This window comes from Halichoerus grypus, chromosome 1 (genome assembly GCF_964656455.1).
Source record: "Halichoerus grypus chromosome 1, mHalGry1.hap1.1, whole genome shotgun sequence".
In the NCBI taxonomy this organism is placed as follows: domain Eukaryota; kingdom Metazoa; phylum Chordata; class Mammalia; order Carnivora; family Phocidae; genus Halichoerus; species Halichoerus grypus.
This window is the reverse complement of record NC_135712.1, coordinates 206,821,673-206,846,534: the sequence shown is the minus strand read 5'-3', so window position 1 is coordinate 206,846,534 and position 24,862 is coordinate 206,821,673. Positions and strand designations below refer to the sequence as shown.

General features: G+C 47.4%; 1 protein-coding gene and 1 long non-coding RNA gene across 4 annotated transcripts in view; one reads left to right on the top strand and one right to left on the bottom strand.

Moving 5' to 3' along the window:
- Positions 1-1,668: 1,668 nt before the first annotated feature.
- ASF1B (anti-silencing function 1B histone chaperone) lies at positions 1,669-10,031 on the bottom strand. Its single transcript, XM_036066523.2, has 4 exons — positions 9,564-10,031; positions 5,038-5,153; positions 3,262-3,438; positions 1,669-2,879 (listed from the first exon to the last, which is right to left on the bottom strand). The coding sequence occupies exons 1-4, from the start codon at positions 9,670-9,672 to the stop codon at positions 2,673-2,675; spliced, it is 609 nt and encodes a 202-aa protein (XP_035922416.1). The 5' UTR covers positions 9,673-10,031; the 3' UTR covers positions 1,669-2,672.
- A 274-nt stretch (positions 10,032-10,305) lies between these two features.
- LOC118519203 (uncharacterized) overlaps positions 10,306-24,862 on the top strand; it is a 41,912-nt gene continuing 27,355 nt past the window's right edge. For all 3 annotated transcript variants that reach the window (XR_013441046.1, XR_004909052.2, XR_004909051.2), the window contains exon 1: positions 10,306-10,425. This is a non-coding gene — a long non-coding RNA (uncharacterized LOC118519203). The remainder of the gene's footprint in view (positions 10,426-24,862) is intronic.

Sequence of the window (24,862 nt, the reverse complement as noted above, 5' to 3'; positions counted from 1 at the left end):
CGCCTCCGCTTAGTGCGGCAGCGGCCGCCGGCCAGCTAAGGTTGGCGCCGGGGCCTCCCCCCCACCCTCCTGGCGCAGCCGCCGTCCACCTGCCAGCGGGGGAGGGGCGCGGCGGGCGCCTCGGGTCAGAGGTCGCCGGGCCTCCGGCAGTCGTCATTCATAAGGCCTGGCGCAGGATAGCAGGGTCCGGGCCGAGGAGCCTTTCAGATCTCCTCCAGCCACAGCCAGAGCTTTAGGAGGATGCTGGGCCCAGGGAGCAAGGGGTAGTTGGGAGGGGGCTCTGTGTCCATCGCTTTGCTGGGCATCCACTCTGGGCTTGTGCGTGTCAGCTGGCACTTTTTTTTTTTTTAAGATTTTATTTATTTATTTGAGAGAGAGAATGAGATAGAGAGAGAGAGAGCATGAGAGGGGGGAGGGTCAGAGGGAGAAGCAGACTCCCTGCCGAGCAGGGAGCCCGATGCGGGACTCGATCCCGGGACTCCAGGATCATGACCTGAGCCGAAGGCAGTGGCTTAACCAACTGAGCCACCCAGGCGCCCCAGCTGGCACTTGTTAAATACATTGCGCCCTATTCCTATCACGGAGGTACTATTACCATCACTCCCATTTCACAGATGAGGAATCTGGGGCACAGCCAGGCTGGGGATGCCCTTTGTCTGGGCAACACAAAGGGAAGCTGCCCTCCAGAGCAATAAGATGACTCTTTTTTCTGGGTGCTCTTTTATTTTTACTTATTTTTAAAGATTTTAAGTAGTCTCTACATCCAATGTGCTGCTCCAGCTTACAACCCCAAGATCAAGAGTCGCATGCTCCACCCACTGAGCCAGTCAGGCACCCCTGGGTGCCCTTTTAAAACACAGCCTGAGGTCAGTTTCTCACTGTCACACTACTGACATTTGGGGCAGGGTCATTCTTTGTTGGGGAGAGGGACGGTCCTGTGGGTTCACTATAGTTTTAGCCAGCATCCCATCTCTACCCACTGGATGCCAGTAGGACCTGCCTCTTCACCAAAACCATCTCAGACATTGTTAAATGTGCCCCAGGGGCAAAGTGCCCCTAGTTGAGAACCACTGAAGTAGAAGACCCAAACAGAACTTGCCAAGGGGAGCAGGGGGCCAGATGAGCCAGCTATCTTGACTCAAGGGCTAGCTGGTCTCAGGTCTACAAGCCAATTGGCTGCTCTGCCTATTGATTTATACAATCTGCACCCTCTCCAGCAGCTGTCTGCACCCATGTTCCTAAGTCCATGTTTCTGGGAGGGAAGAGTCAGGGCACTTCTGTGAATTATGGGGAAATGGCTCACCAGCCAAACCAGTCTACTCTGGGCTGTGCAGTTACAAAGTAAGGCTAAGTAAAATTTAATAAAAGTGTTGCTGTGTGTGTCCTTGGAGCATGATGTTAATTTCTTCCTGTGGGTCAAGGTCAAAGTCTAAAAAATCACTGGTTATGCTCTATCCAGAACAGCTGGGTTGCTTAACTTTTGACAAAGAAAAACCCCTCCCTGAACCTCAGTCTGGAGTACAATTATGTAACCAATTAAGACTAGGGTAAGAAGCTGAGCAAAGGGACAAAGGGCAGTCAGCCCACTGGCTGGGGCAAGAGCCCCCTCACCACATCATGAGGAGAGATGGACAAATCTGCCTCAGCCCACTTAAGACAAAAGCAGAATCAGTCTAGATGAAGTGCTTTTTATTTTTAGATCAACCAAACATATTTAATATAAAAACCCTTTAATATACAAACTGTAATCACAATAGCATCCACATAGCAGCAAGGGAACGGGGCATTGCGGGGAGCATGGCAGGGGAGAGGTTTTCAGGGTCCCTATGGTTTCCTGTGCCTGCAAGAGCACGAGGTCTTCGCAGAGGGCAGATCAAGGCAGGCAGAGGGGCCCTGATGCCAACACTGAGGCAGACTGAGCAAAGCAGACTCCTCCAGCATGCCATCTTCCCACCATGGCAGCCTCCAGGGAAAGCCAGATCCAGTTAGGAGATGACAGGAAGGTGGTTGTGACTGAGAGGAGAGTCAACCATCATTCCTCAGCATCCTGCTGAGCACGCCTTTGGGAACAGAGTTTTCCAGAGGCTGTTGGATTAAAAAGACTTAAAAACTGTCCTGGGAGAAGGACAGAAATTGTGTCCAAGTGCACCTTCTAACCAAGATTCCTTGCCTGTGACTCCAAAAAGCTGGGTGGATTTGCTCCGATGTTTGGGAAGGGACAGGAATGACAGAACCTTTGGCTCAACAGGGCTGGAGCCTTGCCAGGCATTGACCAAGAAACCCTCAAGGCAGGCCAGGGAGGTCTGTGGGAAGAGCTTTGGGTCAATGGTACTCAAAGGAGCATGGTGGCACAAAGGCCTGCAGGTGGAATTTATAGTGTGTGTGGAAGAGAGAAAAGACACAAGTCACAAAGAATTAAAAACTGAAGTACCTGCTTCTTACAGGCCTGGGCAGTAGAGGTAAGATGATCCTTCTGGGTCAGGGTTGGGAGAGACCTGAGGCCTGCTCCTTCCTCAGAGCCATGTCTGACTGGCCTAGGTATAGTTGATGGCCCCAAAGTCCTCCAGATGGCCTCCATGGGACTGTGTGGGAGGCCCAGCTGCCCTCTCCAGATGTGCTAGGAGACTGGCCACAGTCCTGGCTGGGCCCAGGTAGGGCCTGGATTCCCACAGTTAGATGCAGTCCATGGAATTCTCGGGGAGGAGGCCAGGGATGCAGCCAGGGAGACCCAAGCCCTTGATGGGAGCACAGCTGAAGGGGAGGCCACAGCCCAGGGCAGGGTCCTGGTTCTCTATGGCCTCTAGCCTGTCCATGTTGTTATCCCAGTTGATGTGGAAGCGGGTCACTCGGGGGTTCGAGGCCAAGATGTTCCTCTGGAGCTGGGGCAGAAAGAGGAATGTCAATCCTTGTCAGCATGCCCTGTCATTACTCCCACGGAGCTGGGGCACCCCCAGCCCCTGCCCCAAGGCCAGGAAGAACAGAACTTACTTATTCTGTCACCATCAGCAACTATGGGTAGAACTCCAAGGAGTGCCTATATATCATGACTTAGGGCTGAGACCTATCTAATCTCAATTCTGTGAGGCGTGCTTCTGAGAAACAAAGACCTTTCTTTCTCTGGTTCTAGTCTGGAGCTGCAAGATCTGAGCATGACTTGAAAACCTTAAGAAGTGACCTTGGCTCCCAGTTCCAATGACTCAACTCCCCCAGGTGCAAAGGAGCCAGCCTGTCCGAAGCAGGAAGTGCAGAGACAGGTCCCACCTGAGAGAAGTCTGGCTTCAGGGGTGGGTTCTCCCGCAGCTCGGGACTGGGGTATTCGTTGTTGACGTAGTAGCCCACACGGATGAACTCCTGTCCATGGTAGGTGCAGGTGATGAGGACCACGGTCACACCCACAGCATCGGTCTCAGGGATGAGGGATGGGTTGGGGGCGTCAGCCTAGAGGAAACACACCCTGTGCCTTAGCATTGATCGCACAGCCACACCTCCATCTTGTGATTTTCGAGCAACACATATTTACTGAGCCAAAAGTATGGTCTCTGCCAACGGGAGTTTCTAATCGAGTGGGGAAGACAGAATCAATCCCGTAAATGCCTGTAAAATGCTCAGTGTGACAAGTGCCACAAAGGAGTAAATGGTGCTGAGGAGTGTAGAGAGCAGGGGGAGGGTGGCATAAGATAAGGCAGGTAGGTACCAGGCCACCCAGGGCCTTTTGGGCCAGTTAAGGGCTTGGGGAAGAGCAAGAATATTTAGCAGGAGGTAAGTGCTGCATCACTCTTGTGGTCTGTAAAGACTGGCAGTGTGTGATGCTGTGATGGGAGGAGGGCCATTATGTGAGCAGGGAGATTCGGCAGGTTACAGTGGTCATCCTGGAGGTGTGGACAGTGACTTAGACCAGAAGGGAGAGGACAGAGGCAGACAGATTTGGGGTGTGTTGTTATGGATAGGACCAGCTACATAACTGGTACAAAATGAAACCAATACAAAATGAAACATGGGATCCCTTATTCACAAATAGTAAGTTTTAGCCAGTGACAGCAGAGTATTAGACCAGGTGCCGGGCCCTGTGTGGCTGCATGGGCTGAATGCTCAGGAAGCCAGCCCTGCTTGTGGAGTGTAGTAGACGGGCTTGGCTTGCTGGTGGCCTGGCTACAGGTGGGTGAGGCGTTAGGGGATGGGAGGAGGTTGCTTGGATTGAGGAGGGAGCGGCAGAGCGGGATGTAGGTGAGGACTGAGCAGAGCCTTTGCTTTTAATATCTTTAAGTATTTATTTATTTTAAAATATTTATTTATTTTAAAATATTTATTTATTTGAGAGACAGAGAGCGAGCGAGAGGGGGGAAGGGGAGGAGGAGGAGAGGGAAGAAGAGAATCCCAAGGAGACCCCACACGGAGCCCAATGCAGGGCTCGATCCCATGACCTCGAGATCATGACCTGAGCCAAAATCAAGAGTCAGATGCTCAACCAACTGTGCCACCCAGGAGCCCTGGTAATTTTGCTGTTCAGAATGGCTACCAGGCATAGTGCTTAGTGCAAGGTGATGATGTGCTTTATGAAGAAAACATGTGTGTTAGATAAGCTTTGTTCAGGCATGAGTTACAGTGCTGTTGGCAGGGAGTTCAATGTGAATGAACCAACAATATTACTAAATAAGGTGTCTTTCAACATAAATACACATGAAACAAGATTATGTATTGATTGGTTGACAATAGGACTTGTAGGAACCTATCCCTGTATTCTTCCAGGGGCAATGGTTTGGTATTCACAAACTCGCTAATGCAGCATTCGCAGCGACCTTATAGGACGCGACTCCCGTGAATAATGAGAATCAACTATGAATCAGTGGCTCATGGTGACAACTATGACACAGAAGTGGAGAAAAGGGAAATGTATGAAGTACTTCTGAGAGGTCAGACAGTCCCTGAAAGCAGAGCCAGAATTTGAACCTCAACTTTTGGCCCCTGAACCGCACTGTGTGCTCTCAGGTACAAGAGGATGTCTCTCGGTGCCAAGGCCTTAGGCCTTGTCTTTCTTACCTGAAAGATGAACATGTGTCTCCCCGCTGGGACAGGCCCAACTAGCACGGAGTCTAGGATTTGATCAAACTCCTCACTCTCAGCTGAGCCAACATAAATGATCTTCCACTCTAGATCTGTAAGGATATGGGATATTAAGGATTTGAAATACCTGGGCAGCACGAAGGCAGGGGAAGGTCTTCTCATGTGAGTTGTAGACAGATCCTTAATATATTGAGAGATCTTTATTCTCAAGAATACCTGACATCTGGGGACTAAGTGCCAGGTACCACAGGCCTGAACACTGGAGTGGGCATGAAACTCTACTTCTAGTGGGGAAATTTCTCCCGTGAGCCTAGGTGTGCCCAGTAACATTGACTCTGCATCTCCAGGGAAACTCGGGGATCTCAGAGCCTGAGGGTGAACCGTATGGCAGAGGTTGAATTAGGAGCCACGTGACAGAGGCGTGCTGAGGAGGGAAGAGCAGGGAATTGGGCCATTCAGGGCCCTGCCCACTGGGTGCTGGGATAGGAAGCAGCATCCTCTTTCACACACAGGGACCGGTGCCACCGAACTGAATAGATCCCTCGACAACTGGGGCAGGGCAGCGGATTCCAATCCAGCAGGAGAGCCAGCCGTCAGGAGGGGGAAGACGAGGCCACTGGGGGAGCCAGCCAGCCCCCAGGTCTTCCAGTTCCGGCACCAACTCATGCCTCCCCTCAGACATTTGGGTGACAGTGACTCAGTCAACAAACGTGGCACCGTAGGGTGATCCTTCGAACCCCAACTCGCTTGCACCCCATCCAGTAGGGGGATCTCATCCATGAGTAATTCCAGCAAAGTGAAAGGAAAAGTGCTTAAGGAGACCCTGCCCAGCAAGCACAGGAAATTCCCGGTGACTGCTGCCTCTTGCAGGAGGTCCAAGTGTATTAGGGGCAAGGTCATGCTAGTACAGGGGAGGTTGGCAGGAGACCTGCAACTTATTTTAGGTTCTTTGAAATTACACAACGTACAGCTCCAGCAGCCGGCGGAAATTTCACAAGCTATGAGTTTCACAGGAAGCAAACTGTTGTTGAAGTTGCCCTGCTTCTTGGTCCAGTGTCCCACAAGAGCATCCAACTTGGGAAACACTACTAGGCTGGGCCACAGCTACGGAGGTTTGTCACCCGAGCCCCAAGCTCTTCCTCGATACACTGATTTCCTGTCCCTTTGCAGCGTCACCCAGACCTTCTACTCAGGGACCTTAACAGGTCTGTGGCATAGACCTCATGGGGGTTAAAACCCCAGTCTCTTATTATTTGCAGGGACCGATTAAGTTTACTGATTTATCTTTGTGACAAGGAGTGACACGACTAGACAGAACGTTTCTGGACAAACAAAAATCAAGCTGGCTCTGTCCTTACCTTTCTAACACAGCTCTCTATTTTGGTAGCTTTCCTCCTGCAACCCCCTCCCCCCCCCCCACCAGTGGAGTCCTGTATGTGTGCATTTAACCAATGTGCTGGGGGGAGATAAAAAGGAGGCTGAAGGAGAGCAGGTCCTGTGAGGGTCACAGGCACTGGATGTTCAATACCACTGGCAAAACCTAAATAAAGACTGGTGTGGGTGCTGTCCAGAGAAAATGCACTGCACCAGCAGCCAGGCAAATGGGCCACCATGGCTCCCTCAAGAGAGGCTGAAAAGAAACCAGAGAAATGACCCGAGGACCATAGAGAAATACTGACTCAACGGGTTAGAGGAGCTGATAAAGTCCTCTATGGAAGACAGCAGATGCTTGAAAATAAGGACCTACAAACTGGATCATCTTAAACTTGCTGAAGCGTTTGAAGCAGAAGCATACTTAAGTGGCTCCATTTTTTAATATAACCATTTTTTAGAAGTAGGAGGTGATTGCACACGCATAACATGGTGTACCTAACTTTTCAGGCAATTCCAAGGGTAACTTGACAGTATTCAATTTTGTCTTTATGCCCTGACTTTACAATCGAACAGTCGACAACATGCTCTTCCACTATGTACAAAAACAAAACCAAAACTAACAACCTGATTAAAGGCATGTAAAAATTCATCATAGTTGAACTAGCTGGAGAATGTTTCCCACCTTAAGACAAAAACAAAAACAAAGACTATTTAGTAGGCTTTTTTTCTGTTTATCACTTTACCTTTGTTCAGAATCATATAGATGAATTGTGGCCTGACCACGGTGTTAGCTGTGGGACAGAACATCTGGTTCCATGACTTATTCAAATAGTGGCTATTGAATTTCTCAATGAAAGAGAAAAACACACCTACTGTATTAAATGTGGACCCATGCCTTGGAAGCATCTATTTCCAGTTGCCGAGGAGAAAAAAGAACCAAAGGGGCTTGGAGCCCTTGGGAAACAGGGCCAGCCACTGACTGGGGGTTGGGCCTTTCGTCGGATCTTCAGTTGCCAGTGTCAAGGAAACAAGACTGAGATTTCTCCAGAATCTGAGAGACTTCTAAAGCCTGGCCCCCTCCAACTGTTTGGGAGGCAGGAAACGGATTCTCTCTGCTCCATGGGAAGAAGGCCAGGAAGAGGCAAAAAGCAAGTTGGCAGGTCAAAGTCATGGACAGCCCTAGGGGTAGAACCAGAGTCTGGGTTTCCAGGCCAGAGTTTGCTTTCCAACTTGCATTTCTCTGAGCAAAAGCTTTATTGTTTGGGCGTAATTAATAATAGCACCCCCTTTATTCTCTTTTGAGAGTGTCCTGATGTGGAAATAAATTCTACGGTCAGTCTTATTTATGCTCCACTTCTTAAAATAAGGGATGAATTCTTTCTTTCCCAGGTTATAGCAAAGGTAGAGAACTCTGGACTCCGAACTTAGAGACAAGCTCTAGTGTCAATGCTTCTACAGACGTAGCACCAAGACTTCTACTTCTATGACCCTGGGGAAGTCATTCCATTTCTCTTTATTAAAAAATAATGCACAGCAGGTTGACTTTTGACTTTCCTGCTCGGAGTCCATAAACAGTAAACAGGGCAGAGATTTTCCTAGGAACAGAAGTACTAGATAAGGACCATGCAACCCTTTTTAAATGCAAGGAGCACAAACAGGCTGCTTGAAACCTGATCTCCTGCCTTCTGGGAACTGTGAATCCCTTAACCTATTAGCTCCTTATATCTCCTCCTGGCTTTAAAATTAAATTCTTATTCCACACTGTCATTCTACACTTTAATTATTTATTTACACCCTGCCTTGTTCCAGAAAGGATTTAACTGGGCTTATTCTATAGTTAGTCACAAGTAGATTCCTTAATTTAAAAAGGAGAGAAACTGGGAGAGACTGATCTATTGACCTAGCCCAAAAGGACTCACATCTCCAATTGTTATCAACCCCAAACTAATCCAAGTGGCTGGCTTTTCCCACAAACCACCCACCTACCACTGAGAGGCGCTAGTTAGCACACCATGGCCTCACAGAGCTCCAGCTCCTCGGCTGCAGCCTCTTCTTTAACCACCAAGTGAAGAATCTGTCTAATGGAGTACTTCCTCCTGAAAGTGGTGCCAAGAGTCCCTGGGCAACCTTAGATTTTCAATTTTTATAGACCTTTACTTGAAAGGTCTTTCATTCTTTGTGGTTCCTGTCTTCTCATCTGTGAGATGAGAGCCATGTCCACCTTTTTAACACACAGATGAATAAGTACATCTGTGAAAACACCTTGGAAAAGATGCACAAAAAGTTCCGAACTCCCAGCCAATTGTTTGAAGTCAGATACCATCATGGCTCAGCCTGGCCCACCCACCCCCCAGACTGGGTCAGACCATCAAAAGTGTTGAAAGAATTTCTGCAGTAGATCAGCTGGAACCTGGTGGGCAGACAGTGGGAACCGGCTGATGCTTGACTGGTTATGCCACCCCTCAGATATGAGTGTATTTATCGAAGCACACAGACAGGAGGGAGGAACGGGAGCTGGGGAAACCAAGTTATCCTGAAAGACTGGAGCTGGAAACCTGCCGTGCTTCCCCAGGTGGAGCTCAAGAGTGGAAAACTGGGTACAGGCTAAGGAGGTGGGAAGCCAGGTTCTAGGGCATGTGCTTTGGGGGTAGAAAACAATCAGAAGTGGGTGGGGGTGCGGTTGTTTTAAATATCAGCAGGTTGGGGAGCGGATTACTGGGAGACAAATGGGGAGATCGGGGCGAGTAAGGTCTTGCCACGGGGGAAAGGGATTTCACAGAGATAAAGGGTAACGGAGGGGCTCCGCTGGGAAAAAAGGAAGGGAGTCTGGGGAAGACAGGGTGACTGACGGTCTCTGCAGGTTAAAGAATGGAGACTGATAGAAAATACGTGCCCAGGAGGAGCTCCACAGAAAAAAAAAGAGCGGGATGATGGTCTCCACTGGGGAAACGGGAGTAACTGTGGGGAGGGGGTCGGGTTGGCCATGGGGTGTCAGGATAGTCTCTTACAAGGAGGCTGGGGCTGAAGGGGAGGGAAGGAGGGAGATCAAGGTTGGAAGGGCTTGTTTCACGGGGGAGGTCGGGGTTGGCCGGGGGGAGGGGGGGATCTCCACACAGGCCCAGCCTCACCGTCCGCCAGGGCCTCATTGCACTCGAAGCTGATCTCGAACCGGAAAGGGCTGTGGAAAGGGCTCGGATTCTCCAGCACCGCCACGTTCAGCACAGAAACTTTGGCCATCGCCTTGCCGGACTGCGGCAGAGGCCACAGCTGGGACAGAGCCCGCGCCTGAGTCCTCTGTGGTCAGCGGGGTAGCGTTACCCAGAGCAGCTCCCGCCTCTTCTGTCCGCCGACTGAAGTGCGTATTTGATCCGCGCGCCTCCTTCAAATAGCCGGCCCCACCCTCCGGCCAATCACCGTCAATGCTCTCCGGCGGCGCGAGCACATCCTCAGCCAATGCTGAGGCGCGGATCGGCGCGCGCCGAGACTCCTCGGGCCAATCCATGGAGCTCCCTCTCCGGGATGCGCGGGGGAGGCGGAACCATTTCTTGGCTTCTCTGGGTGCCCAGCGGGAACCAATCCCCAGCGTCTCCGACTCGGATGTCTAGGGAGGGGGTGGGCGGAGGCAGAGCGCGAGGCTCCTCTTGGCCAATCCCAAAGGTTCCCGCACAGGCGTGGCCCGCGCTTCGCCCCGCCCTTCCGGGAGACGCATCCCGGCGGAGGGCAGCGCCGCCAACCGCCTAGCGGTGGCGCGCGGCGCCCGCTTAAGAGGGCGGGAAGGGCGGTGCTGGCGCCCGCGGTGATTGGCAGGCAGGCGTGTGGCCGGGCTGATGCAGATTTTCTAAGAGGTGATTGGCTGGGTTGGTCGCGGGGCGGGAGGAGAGGAATACTTAGCTGGGGATTCGCGGCAGAGGAGCGGAAGTCGGCTGCAGGCGTGCTTGAACCGTGAGTGGAGAGAGGAGGAGCGTTTGTCGCCCTGGCGTCTGTCAGCAGGTGAGCGTAGCCGGCACCTTCTCTAAGGGGCTCCCGGCCCCTCTGGCCCGGCGGCGGGGGAGTCCGTTGTGAACGTTGGTTACGCTCCTGAGGGGAAACGGAGCGGCGCTCACGCGGCGCGCTGGGTCCGGGGCCCCGGGAGTCGGGCCTGGTTCGAATCCCGCTCTCGCCTTCGAGGGCCGCTGGGAGGTTTCAGGTGGAGAGGGGAGTTGGAGTCCGGCCTCTGCCACTCAGCTCCCGGGGCCTCGTCTCCCCGCCCTGTGAACGGGGCCGGTGAAAACTCACGGACTTGACTCGTGACTGCATAATACAACTAGAAACTTCTGTGCACCCCCTCGCCAGGGTCGGACCGCCGTCACGCCCTGCCCGGGAGACTCCAGGCACCTCCTGGAGCTACCCTCAGCTTCCACCCGCGACCAGTGGAGAATTAACGCGAGCCACAGTTCTCGCTTTACATTTTTCTAGTAAGCACGTTAAAAAAAAAAAAAAAAAAAAGTAAAACAAAAAACCAGGTGAAATTAATGTTATCTTTAACCCAGTGTAGCCAAGATCTTATTTCAACATGCGATGGGTATAAAAAATACAAAGGAGATGTATCTTCCATTCTTTTACTAAGTACCAAGGCTTGGAAATCCCGTGCGTTTTACCGTTGCAGCTGCATTTTCATCGGAGAGAGGCGGTCTGGCTTTATTAGGTTTCATAAAATTGAGAGTTGAGAATGTAGGTTCACATGCCCACGCCGTCTATTCCCAACATACAAGTTTTCCGGGAGCTCGACTGCATGTCGGGTTTTCAGTGTAAACGTTAATCAGTTAGAATTGAGTGATGGGGAAAGTTCTGTGCTGCAGTGGCACGAACTGCGTGCAGGTCTTCCTGAGCCCCTGTGGCAAGTGGCTGCTGTATTCCTGGACAGTGTAGGTGTGAAACAAACTGGATCAGCCACTCTTAAATATGAGTGGTTTTCTATTCTCGGGATGAGAATACAGTGTTCGAGAATCTACATGCTTTGTTTCCTACTACCCCCTTCCCCCAACCCCAGCTTCAGTTCGGCCAGACTCTTTTGGTTCCTTACAAATCTGACCTGGCATTTCCAGTGCAGAACCTCCACCTAGAACCTCTTCTTCCCTGCTCTTGGCATGGCTGACACCTTCTTGTCATTCAGTTCTACCTGTTCAAATGTGCTTTTCTCAGAGAAGCCTTTGCAACGGTCCCCTGGCCACTATTCAGACTCATAGAGTGTAGGCCTGAACACCAGTTTAAGCCACGAGCATTTCTTACCCAGCCACCTCTGTGGTGTTGGTACAGTTGTAAGGCCTCATGATGCTAGACACTTTTTTTTTCTTTTTGTATATCTGCATTTCACATTAAGTTAAAATGTTTTGTGGTTAAAAATATTGACAGCTGTTTTTCCTTTGAGATGATTTGGCTGCAAGAAAATCCCCGTTTATGATCAGCTATGATTTCTTGGCAGTCATTGGGTATAGTTGCGAATTTTTGTGATTGAAAAAATCTAATTTTCACATTATTTCCAAATGTAATTCAGACGTTTATATGAATACTAAATTTAATGATGAATGAAGTTGCCATGATGTTGTTTTCTAGATATTTAATTAAATACTTATTCATTCCAGCTTCGTAGTTTTCTTTTTGCATTGTGGAACTTTCCCCCCACCCCCCAACCTTTTCGTACCCCCTGAGAAGCTCATCAGCCACAAGCATTATGTCTTTGGTGCTAATGAAGAAAATGGCTCTTGGGACGCCTGGGTGGCTCAGTCGTTAAGCTACTGCCTTTGGCTCAGGTCCTGATCACAGGGTCCTGGGATTGAGCCTTGCATTGGGCTCCCTGCTCCACGGGAAGCCTGCTTCTCCCTCTCCCACTCCCCCTGCTTGTGTTCCCTCTCTCGCTGTGTCTCTCTGTCAAATAAATAAATAAAATCTTTAGAGAAAAAAGAAAATGGCTATCTATAATGAGTACTCCATACAGCTGGCTGAATAATCTTCAGTTGTAAACGAGATCATGTCATTACCCTGCTTAAAACCTTCAAAGGCTTATCATACTTAGAATGAAACCTAAGATCTTTACTGTGGCTTAGGAGGCCCTGCATGGTGACCTCAGCTGACCTCTCAGGCCTCATCTACCAGTCTTCCTCTCCAGCCTTGCTGGCTTTATTTACTGTTTTTCTTTTCTTTTCTTTTTTTTTTTTTTAAAGATTTTATTTATTTATTTGAGAGAGAGAATGAGACAGAGAGAGCTTGAGAGGGTCAGAGGGAGAAGCAGACTCCCTGCCGAGCAGGGAGCCCGATGTGGGACTCGATCCCGGGACTCCAGGATCATGAACTGAGCCGAAGGCAGTGGCTTAACCAACTGAGCCACCTAGGCGCCCTATTTACTGTTTTTCAACACACCAAGCTTATTCCTGCTGCGGGGCTTTGCACTTGCTATTCCCTCTGCCTGAAATGTGCTGTCTTTAGACAATTGCATGGCTGTCTCATTGTCATCATTTATGGTTCAACTCAAATGTCCCCTCAAAGAAGCCTTCCCAGGCCACCCTAGTTTAAAGCAGCCCTTCCTTAATCATATTACCCTGTTTTATTACCTTAGTAGCATTCAGATCCAGTACTTAAATTGGTTTTAGACTGTGCTTATCTCTCATCATCCCTCAGTAGATTGACAGCTGATTGAGGGTAGAGATCTCTGCTGCCTCACATTGACCTCTGAGTGTATTTAAAAGAATAAATTCATATAGGGGCGCCTGGGTGGCTCAGTCGTTAAGCGTCTGCCTTCAGCTCAGGTCATGATCCCAGGGTCCTGGGATCGAGCACCGCATCGGGCTCCCTGCTCGGCGGGAAGCCTGCTTCTCCCTCTCCTACTCTCCCTGCTTGTGTTCCCTCTCTCCTGCCTCTCTCTCTCTGTCAAATAAATAAATAAAATCTTAAAAAAAAAAAAAATTCGTATACAGGGCTTAGTATAATACCTGGAATGTGAAAAGCACTCTATAACGTGAGCTGTTAGTAGTATATAGTAATAAGTCTTTATTCTTCCTACATAATATCTCAGGTGCACACACATTTGGAAGGGTAGAAGAAATGCTACAACAAAATAAATTTTTACCCATTACTCTGCTTAAGGAATCAAACATTAGAGATTCTGTTGAAAGGTCTTCTGTACCCCTGTCTCAAACCTAGTCCTTTCCCCTTTTCCTCAAATGTAACTACAACCCTAGATTTGGTGTTTGTTTTTCTGTGCATGTTTGTACATGTTTATTATATACGTGTCTTTAAACAATATATAGTATTATATATCATGTTCTACAATTTTATATAAATGAAATCTGTGCAAAAAAGTTACCATTCTAGGCATGAGACTGCTGTCTTTAGAAAGGCCTGTTTGCAAGGTTGGCCCTTGACTGGCCTCTAGGAACTTGGATTTCAGGAAGGTTCCTGTCATCCCGTAAATAAGAGTGCCTCATGGTGCCTAAACTGTACAATGTGATTTATGTTGAATACCTCCTTTCCTTCTGGGTTCTGGAATTTTGGTACTTGACCAGCGCCCAATAAATACTGTGGGCATTGAGTCTCTAAGCTTCCCTGGTGGGCAGCAGTTCACACGTGTTGTTACAACTTTCCTGTAGGAACTAAGTGCATCCCATGTGACTTCACTAGGTGAGGATTCTTGAAATCTTGTGTCTGGTTTCCTCTAGACTTCACACCCTGTGCCTTTTCCCTTGGCTGATTTTGCTTTGTACCCTTTCACTGTAAGAAACCATAGCTGTGTGTAGGCTATATGCTAAATCCTGTGAGTCCTCCTAAGGAATCATCGAACCTGGGATGATCTTGGGGACCACTGACACAGTAGCATACTGATATATACTTACAGGTTGAGACGAGCAAGGCACCTATGGCCCAAAATTTAAGGCGGTGTTCACTCTCGGGGTCACCCAGGTGTCCAGCCTGTACCTGTACAACCCTGAGGGTGAGTGCCTCCTAATATTTTCACTCTATACACTCCGCTTGCTTCACTCTAGTCCCAGCCATTACCTTCTGAAACTTTCTTTTTTTGTCCAATGTAATGCTTTTGCAATGTATCTACATTTACACGTATGTAACTCTAAGTCATTTATTTTTACTGCTGTAGCCGTGCTGTCTGATGTGGTAGCCATTAGCCGCATGTGGCTATTTAGATTTCAGTTAATCAAAATTAAATACAAAGTTAAATTCCCTACTCACTCTTAGTCACATTTTGTGCATTTAATAGGTACCTGTGGCTGGTGGCTACCACATTAGACAGCATGGGTAGAGAACACTTCATGGTCACAGAAAGTTTTCTTGGACAGTATTTACTTATCCATTTACCTCTTGCTCGATATTTAGGTGGTTTCTCATTTTCTACTCTTACCAGCAGTGCTTCAGTGGTCACTGTTCTATGTAGGAGTTTCCCTAGGATACACATCTAAGAGTTGAAATGCTGGGTTATGGGAATATCCACCTTACTAGATAACTGCCAGTTTGCTCTTCAAAGTGATGGTTGCAGTTCTTACTCCCACCAGTAGTGTTGCTATTGCTCAGTGTCCTTATCAACACTTGGTACTGTCAGATTTTTACATTTTTTGTTTCTCTGATGGGTGTACATGAGTGGTTTCAGTTAGCATTTTTCTGATTACTAGTGAGGTTGAGCTATTTATATCTGTTTATTGACCATTTGTCTTCTGTGAATTGCCTTTTGATATCTTTGCCCATTTTCCTGCTGCATTGTCTTCATCTTAATTAGTGCAGAAGTTCTTCTTACATCTGATACTTGCCTTTTCATTTGCTTGGTGTCTTTTGATGTTCAGGATTTATTATTATTATGTTAATGTCATCAGAGTAATCAATCTACTTAGAGTTTGTGTTTTTTGTGCTTTGCTTAAGAAATCTTACCCTGAGGTCGATAAGATATCCTACTGTGTTTTCTTTTTCTTTTTTTCTTATTTAAAGGTTTATTTATTCTAGAAAGAGAGAGAGGGGGGCAGAGGGAGAGGGAAAGAGAGAATCTCAGGCAGACTCCCCGCTGAGCACAGAGCCCAACATGGGGCTGGATCCCATGACTCTAAGATCATGACCTGAGCCGAAACTAAAGGTCAGGCGCTCAACCAACTGCGCCACCCAGATGCCCCATCCTACTGTGTTTTCTTCTGGAAGTTTTACTTTTCACATTTAGCCTTTAAAAAATCTACTTGGAATTTATTTTTGTTTATGATGTGAAGTAGGACTGTGATTTAGTTTTTTCCAGACAGAAACCAGTTGTTGCAGTTTCTTTTACTCTGTAGTTAAGTAGTTTTCAAAATGTGATCCTCTGTGGATCCAGGAGATAAACTATTTTCATAATAATTCTAAAGTGTTACTTGCATTTCTCATCTGCACTGTGTTGTCGTGTGCCCTACTGTTACAAAACCAATGGTTGGGTAAAACTGGTGCTTTAGCGGGAGTCCATGCAGTGTCCCCAAACCGTAGTAGTAGTTGTCATTGTATTCCTCACTGTTGCTACACATTCAGTGTTAAAACAATTCCATTTAAGAGTGTCTGTGAAGAAGCAGTGAAAAGTAGTAATCTGTGTTAAAACTTAGCCCCGTGAGCAAGTCTTTCTAGTATTCTGTGTGGTGAAATGGGAAGTTTGCATAGAGCAACATGCTGAGAGTGGTGTTAGTTGACATAATGCACTTGTACAGTTGAGTTGAAGTGGAACTGGTGACTTTTTTCATGGAACACCATTTTTACTTGAAAGAATGAGACTGCAGTGATTCAGTTAGGATATTTGGCAGATGTTTTCTCAGAATGAATGAAGTGAGCTGGTCACTTCGAGGACAACTGATGGTTTGTTGCCAATGATAAAATTTGAGCTTTCAAGCAAAATAGTCTTTGGGAAAAGTTTTATTCACCATGAGCCTGAACTTCTCAATATTTAAAGATTTTTCTAATGAGATCAGTGGTGATACTAACAAAGAAGATTTTAAAAATATTGTATAGCTAAATGTAGTAATTCAGTAGATCAGTATTTTCCAATAGACCAACGGGTTTCAATGTAACAGTGTGAAAAGTTCATTGATACAGTTTCATATTCCTCATTATAACTAACTTGAACATACTACTACTTTTTGAGTTTTGGTATAAGTAACAAAGTAGAATATTCCCAATTAGCTAAAAAGGAAATAGCATTCCTCCCTCTTCCAATTATATATCTGTGTGAGGCTGGATTTTCTTCATGTACTTCAATCAAGAGAGCATATTGCAACAGATTGATTGCAGAAGCCTGTGTGAGAATCCAGGTTTCTTCTGTTAAGCCAGACAATTGGAGCTTTACAAAATGTAAAACAAAGCCATTCTTTTCACTACTTTTTTTTTTTTAAATTAAAAAAATTGGGGTGCATGGGTGGCTCAGTCGTTAAGCGTCTGCCTTTGGTTCAGGTCATGATCCCAGGGTCCTGGGATCGAGCCCCACATCGGGCTCCCTGCTCGGCGGGAAGCCTGCTTCTCCGTCTCCCACTCCCCTGCTTGTGTTTCTGCTCTTGCTATCTCTCTCTGTCAAATAAAATCTTTTAAAAAATTAATTAAAAAAATTTTTTTACGAGAAAGAGCATGTGCACATGTGAGGAGTAGGAGAAGGGACAGAGGGAGAGGGAGACAATCCCAAGTGACTCTGTGCAGAGCACGAGCCCAAGCCCGTCACAGGACTCAATCCCATGACCCTGAGACCACAACCTGAGCCGAAATCAAGAGTCAGACACCAACTGAGCCACACAGGCACCCCTCACTACTTTGTTTTTAAAAATATATAGTTATTCCCACAAAATAGATTATTTATGTTAACATCTAATGGATTTATTAGCTAATTTAAATATTTAAAAATTGTCAGTTTTAATTTCTAATTTAGTAAATATACACAGATCTACTCCTTATCCCTTTATTTATTTTTTTTAAAAGATTTTATTCATTTGACAGAGAGCAAGAGAGCACAAGCAGGGGGAGCAGTAGAAGGAGAGGGAGAAGCAGGCTCCCCGCCAATCAGAGAGCCCCATGTGGGGCTCAATCCCAGGACCCTGGGATCATGACCTGAGCCGAAGGCAGATGTTTAACCATCTGAGCCACCCAGGCGCCCCATCCCTATCCCTTTAAAGAACAGCTTTTTTGGGTCCTCAGTAATTTTTTTTTTTAAAGATTTTATTTATTTATTTGAGAGAGAGAGAGTGGAGCAGGGGTAGGGAAAGAGGGAGAGGAAGCAGACTCCCCGCTGAACGGGGAGCCTGATGTGGGGCTCGATCCCAGGACTGTGGGATCGTGATCTGAGCCAAAGCAGACACTTAACAGACTGAGCCACCCAGGTGCCCCTCGTTAATTTTTTTTAAAGAGTTAATTTTTTTTCCTTTTTCCTTTTCCTTTTTATTTTTTTTAAGAGCAGTTTCAAGTTCACAGGAAAATTGAGAGTGAAATAGAGATTTTCCATATGCCCCCTGCCCCACCTTCCCTCATGCATAGCCTGTGCCACCATTAACATCCCTCACCAGAGTGGTACATTTGTTATAGTTGATGAACCTACATTGACACATCATTATCACCCAAAGTCTGTAGTTTAGGGTTCACTCTTAGTGTCGTACATTCTGTGGATTTGGACAAATGTATGACACATGGCCATGATTATAGTCTCAGTGTTTTTCCTGTCCCCCAAATCTTCTGTGGTCTACCTAGTCACCCCAAATGCCGCTCATTAATTTTTAAGAGAGTAAAAGGGATCCCAAGACCAAAACCCTTGAGAGCCTCTGGATGAATCCATCCTTTCCCTAGTGATTTGTAACCTCTGTCTAGAGCAAGTTCCCATCCAGTCACAGGTCTCTTCCATGAGCCTGTTTATCTCTTCCTGTGCCCACAGCACATTGTCTTAAATACTACCACATTAGAACCAATCTTTGTAAGACTAGTTCTAACACCTTGTTCTTTATTCTTTCAGAGGTATCAGTTATTCTTGGTTTTTGTTATTCCACAGAAAGTAGGATACACAAATACTTCTTCCTATTACAAAAGTAATATATGGAGGGGGGAGCCTGGGTGGCTCAGTCAGTTAAGCATCTGACTCTTGATTTCAGCTCAGGTCATGATCTCAGGGTTGTGAAATCAAGCCCTGCATTAGGCTCCATGCTCAGCACGAAGTCTGTTTAAGATTCTCTCTCTCCCTCTGCCCCCCCTCCCATTCTCTCTCTCTTAAAAAATAAATAAGTAAAAATAAAGTAATATGTTTAAAGAAATAATTTTTTAAATAGAGAATTGCAAGAAAGTAAAAATTACCCCCTGTTAATATTCTGATGTATGGCTTTAAATTCGGATATTATATGTGTGTATATATATATATATGTATATATATATAACATATGTATATAACATATGTAATGTTAACCTCAAAAATTAAGCTATCAGTTTTACCAGCAAAAATGGATTTATTTGGGAATAAGAGAATTGCATTTTGGGACTTGTAAGCTGCGACAAAACCATAACCATAGGCAACTCTAGATAACAAAGGAGAGGTATGCTCTTTTATAGAGAAAAGGAAATTGGGACGGCTGTTACAAACCAAAAGTCCTCTGGAGTGAACTGGGAGTTCAAAGCGTAGTGGCTTTTCTTTCTTTCTTTTCTTTTTTTTGTAGTGGCTTTTTATTGGCTGAGTCATCTGTGTCTCGAGGGCTGCGCTATTGCGGGGTTGGGGGGGAGTTGTGGGGGAGGGGGGAGAAAATCTTCCTCCTCCTGGGGTAGTAAAGTAGTGTCCACTTGCGAGGTACATCTCTTCCTGTTGGGTCTGCAAAGGACTTGTAGTGCTGGGGCGTGAGAGCTCCCCCTTCTGGCCTCTTGACTCCATTTTAGTGAGGTTTCCCTTTATTCCTTTTCGCAATATACACACACGCATGCGTTCATATGCACACAGTTTTATGTCCTTATACACACACTTTTTGCATATATATATGTCATTTAAAAAAGGTGGGGTCATTCTTTACCTTGTATTTTATGTCTGACTTTTTACACAGTCTTATTATGAATATATTTCCATGTCAGTTAATGTTTTTCTGCATCATTGTTTTTAATGGCTACATGCATTCTGTTTGTGTGCATGATTTATGTAATGATTTTCTATGCTGAAGTTTTATTCATTGTGTTTCACTCTCAGAAGCCTGACCACGGTGAACCTTCTTGCTGCTAAGTCTTCATGTGCATGTGTGATTCCTTAGGAATTATTCCCAGGAGAGGACTGGTTGGGTTACAGTGAGGGCTTCAGTTGTGAGAGGGTGGGATCATTTAGATGGAGGTGGAGGCCTGTGGGAGACAGTGGGACAGGATAGCTAGAAAAGAGTAGCAGTTGCAAGGGCTTTGGTAAGAGAGTCCTGATGAAGTGAACATGACATAAATAGGGGAGGGAAAAGCCAGCAGGGGCCTGTCATCACTGCTGGTTTCCATGACTGATGTTTGAAGGAGTAAGAGAAGAGTAGAATAAGCCAGTGGATGTTGTGGGGAGGATGGAGGACTAGCCTCAGCCTGGCTCCCCCAGGCCTTTCCAGGAGTTTGCGGGGGAGAGGAGGTTTTCTCAAGGACAGAGTCCCCCAGTGCCTTTAGTCTTTTGGGAGTCTAAAGAGAATCTTCTGTTGCTCTGCATTAAGGCCTTCCCACTCTGGACAGCCTTAATACTAGCTACATGGGGACTGTTGGGGTGTGGCATGGTTAGTGGGCACATCTCTTCTGGTGTGGGGAGCCAGATAGCCTCCTTTATTGTGTGCCACGTGGGATGGGTGAGCAGTGATGAGGAGTGGGCAATTGCAGTTGAGTACGGACATCCCTAGAAGCAGCCCCAGGGATCAGAAGACCAAGATGGAGGCCTGGTCCAGGTTAGAGACTGTGTGGACATTCTCTAACCTTCCTGGACTTCTGCTTCTGCAGCTGTAAAATGGGGCTAACATCTGCCTCATCGTGTCATTGAAAGGATTAAGTTGGGGCATGGAAAGCCTCTACAGGATGCAGACCCTTTCAACTGCCTAGTAATCTTGTTGAGTAAGTCAGTTAGTCACTCTAACTTCAGTTTTCTCATTTGAAAAATAGGGATAATAATACATACCTTGTGATAATTAAATGAGATGAAACACAGGAAAGAACTTTGAAGTGATAAATCTCAACATAAGTGTTACTGTTTGTGGGCACGTGCAAATGGTTGCCTCAGGTATGTACGGGTGCCACTAGCAACCACCTGAGTTCCTAGGCATCCGGCACAGCAGATTTAGATTGTGCTAGCAGAGAAGGATGTGTGCAGTGCTGGGGAGAGTAAAGGACACAGAGGTGAAAGAGCTGGTCGTGTTGTAGAATCTCATGCTGGGATTTGATTTCAAAATCAGAGCATGGAGTTAAAATCATACATAGTTAAATTTAATTATCCTTTAAAGTCCCCAGACTGGCTCACAGAGTGTCTCTCCTTTAGTCCAGAGAATCAGCTCCTCTTCCAGCATAGGAACAGGTTGCCTTTTCTTCGGTTGGGTACCAGCTAAAATATTGAGCTTAGGTTTCAGGACCATGCTAAATTAAACCTTAGCATTGCACAGTGAGGGGCACATGGGAGCTGAGAGCAGTGGAGGAAGTGGTAGATTCATAGTTCCCATTATTCGTAACTCTTATGTCAGGCTCACTCGGGTCTTATGCTGATTTCAGCTTTCCATCCTTTAACAAATATTTATTGATCACTTACTGTGTGTCTGATGCTGTGCTAGACACTGGGGAACGGTAGTGAAAAAAACCAGACCATTCTACATTACATTCTAGTCGGGGAGGTAGACAATAAACCAGAAATGTCTTGGTTTGCTAGATAGGAGTGCTATGGGAGACAAACAAAGCAAGATGTGTGGGTTAGGGGGTTCTGGAGTGGCCAATTGCAGTTTAAATGGAGTGGCCTGGGAAACTGATTTTCATAAGCCCTGTAGGAGAATAAATGAATGCTATGGAATGGCCAGTGCAAAGGCTCTGAGGCAGGTGCTGCCTGCATGTTTGTGTACAGTGAAGAACCCCATTGTGGCTAGTGGGGGGAGGGAGGAGAGCCATGGGGATGAGATCTGATGTTGTAGAGTGGTATAGGTCATTGCAGGCTGTTGGGCTGACCTTGGCCTTTTGTCTGGGCAAGAGAGGAGTATATTGGAGAATTTTGAGCAGAGGAGGGACGAGATGCTTACCAAGATCATTCCGGTTTCAGTGTTGAGAAAAGCCTGAAGGACAGACAAGGGAACTAGTTAGGGGACTGTTGCAGTGAAGTCTTGGTGAGACCTTGGCTTGAACCAAGGTGGTAAGAACTAGTTTGCTGTGGATATTTTGAAGTTAGAACTACCATTGCATTTACTGTCAGATTGGGTCAGGGTTGAACAAGGACATAAGTACAAGGGAACCTCTGAGGGTTTTATTCTTAAGTCTCTGGATAGACTTGCTATTAACTGAGGTGGGGGAGATTTTCGGAGGAGCTGGGGGGACAGGTTTGGACAGGTTAAATTTGAAGTCCTACCAGACACTCGGGGAAATGTGGAATGGGTAGTTAGATGTGTATGAATTTGGAGCTCGAGGGTAAAAGTTCGGGCTGGAGCTCTGTTTGGGAGTCATCAGTTTATAGTTATTTAAAACCATGCTACAAGGCTAAGATCTCCCAGGGAATGAGTATAGGTAGCTGAGCTCGCCAATGTTAAGAAGTAGGGAGATGAGAAGGAACCAGCTGCAGAGACTGGGAAGGAGTGGCTGGAGAGATGGGAAGATAATTAGGGGAATATGGCATCCTGGATGCAGATGTTGAAGGCAGAGGTGTGGAGAGAGATGCTCACACTGTTTGAGTAGTCATTCCTTTCTCTCTGAGCACTGGCAGCTATATTTGAGAATGTGAAATACACAGGATGCAACATAGCAGGGGCGCCTGGGTGGCTTAGTCGGTTAATCAGGTAAGCTTCTGCCTTCGGCTCAGGTCATGATCTCTGGGGGCCTGGGATTGAGCCTCGAGCCCCGCATCAGGCTCCCTGCTCAGTGGGGAGTCTGCTTCTCCCTCTCCCCTCTCTGCCTCCCCCCCCCTCCGTGTGTACACACTCTCTCTTTCAAATAAATAAAATCTTAAAAAAAAAAAAAAGAAAAGAAAATGCACCATTCCAGCCGCGTGTGGGAGTCTAGGAATGGCTGTTGGAAGGAGACAGGCACAGCATACGGTTCTTGTGCTCTGCTCTAAATACAGCTTGGAGGGCTTCTCTGAGACTCGATACGGCAGTGGCCTGGCCCAGGGAGACTTGGGCATGCATCTAGGCACTGTAAGCTAGTTTCCCCATCTGTAAAATGGAGATCTGATAACCTGCACCCTAGAACATTTATGAGGATTCAAAGAGAAACTGCACCTGAAGTGTTCAGCCAGGCCCAGGAACTTACAAAGTTCTCTGTAAATGTTAATGATGCTGTGACTCACCAGGCCTCTGCCGTGGGTTCGAAATGGTGCAGTGCAGGTTCCTCACTGTGTCAGCCTAATGGGGATACTTTGAGCAGATCCACTCACCCCTTTCTTACCCCCCAGTGAGTCACACCACTCTTGTCATTCCAAGAAATCTTAATTTCTTTATTGTTTGATTTTTTTTTTGACTCAACAATTTTTTTTAAACTTTTTGTTTTTTTCTGAAACGTTCTTGTTATGAGCCTTTTGTTTTGTTCTCGTTAAATGCACTCGACCCAAAATTGGTTTGGCATATCGAAAAGGAGACCAAGGAGAGATTGGGGTGGGGGGAGGGGTGGGAGAGAGGGGAGGAGGCCCGAATGGACACAGAGAAATCGAGGGTGAAAGAAGAGGAACACAGAGACAGTGAGAAAGACACAGGGAAAGAGGTGGAGACAGAGAAAGGAAGGCAAGGGAAACAAAAAAAAAACACCCCCCCCCCCCCAAAAAACAACCCAGAGAAAAATATTAGATTTAAAAGCAAATGAATTCAGGAGCCCAAGGAAGGGAGTAGGAGAGGAAACCAAGACCCTTCCTTCTCTATACCGTCCCAGCTGGGGTGGGGTGTCAAGGCACCAGGTCTGGTTGGGGTAAGGGGACACCTGGGCTCTTGGGGGTAGCTTTGCACTAGGCTGAAGTGGTGTCCAACCCCACCAGGGGGCCCTGCCATGCAGATCTGAGGCCTGGGAATCCACCTTGGTGATTTTGGCTGGAATGGGAACCTAGGGACCCACCCCACCCTCTCTCCCCTTGATTGTCAGTGTCTGGAGAGGAGGGTTGGTCAGGGGCGAGGAAGCGGATTCCTCGTATACCTCCAGTCCCCCAGGGAACTCTCCTGCCAAGCCTACTCTCCTAGTCCTCTTGCTGGTGTCAGAGGCAGCCTCTGGCTCTAGCCGGACTGATGCCGGGCCAACTCCATCATCCCTCCTCTCTTGCTAGCTCTTCACAGACCTCTGGCTGCCCCTGCCTACAGTGGAGTTCCTGGCCTAGTGATGCCAAGGAAGGCCACAGAGCTGTCTGGGCAAGACTGTCCCTATCCTTATTTCTCTTCCCCATCCAGACTTACACACGGTCTTCAGCTGAGTTAAGCCTTCCTACCCGAAAAAGCTAGCAATGGAACCCAACCCTGCCTTCTCCCCACACCTGTCTCCCTACATGGGACAAACCACCATCTTTGGTCTGACCCCTTCTCCCCTAACTGATGGGGACAAGCCAGCCCCAGCTCCCCAGGAGAAGGGAGGGGCTTTCTAGCAGCAAAAAGGGTTCCTCCAGCCACCTACCTGTTCCTTTCCCCCAGTTCCTCCCTAGAGCCTCCCCCCTTAACCCAAAGAAGTTTATGGCAGCAGCAGGCTGAGACCCGAAGATGTTTGAAAACTCATGGCACTTGTGAGAAAAGAGAGAGGGGCAAAAGAGACAAGAAGGGGTCAGAGTAGAGGTGGAGGGCCACCCCTGGGAGAATGGCAATGACAGGGCTGGGCTACTGTGGCAATGGGACTACCCTACTCAAAGAGTTGGGGGGGCGGCGTGGGAAGGCCAGGGTGAATGGCTGGAGAAGAGGGTACTGGAAGAGGTACTCAGGAGACATCCCCAGCCCAGAGCTTCCGGAGCCTAAGGTTTGGGGTAGAGCGCTTGGTATAAGGGTGTCCTGACTGCAGGCCCTGATACCTGGCTTTGCCTCCCCTGCAGGAGGGTGTAGGGTAGGGAAGATGATCTCTCACCTTTGCAGCCCCCCTCCCCCCAAGAGAGAAGACAACTTCATCACTCCCAGCCTCCCTTTCACACCCGCCACCTGCTGCCTTCTCTTTTCTTCCCCCATCACCCGCTCTAGGTGGGAAGTCAGTCCCTTCCTCCTCAGCCCAGAGTCCCAGAAGCAATATACAAGAAGCAGGAACTCAAAGGGACAGCGCAGCCATCTTGGCAAAAGCATCTTTGGGTGTG

What these genes read in the sequence shown, in the direction of transcription:
- ASF1B (XM_036066523.2), bottom strand. Translation starts at nt 9,672, where the DNA reads ATGGCCAAAGTTTCTGTGCTGAACGTGGCGGTGCTGGAGAATCCGAGC. An exon ending in CAATGAGGCCCTGGCGGACG is followed by an intron (nt 5,154 to 9,563) that starts GTGAGGCTGGGC and finishes ATATCCTTACAG; the next exon opens with ATCTAGAGTGGAAGATCATT. An exon ending in TGAAGCCAGACTTCTCTCAG is followed by an intron (nt 2,880 to 3,261) that starts GTGGGACCTGTC and finishes TTTCTGCCCCAG; the next exon opens with CTCCAGAGGAACATCTTGGC.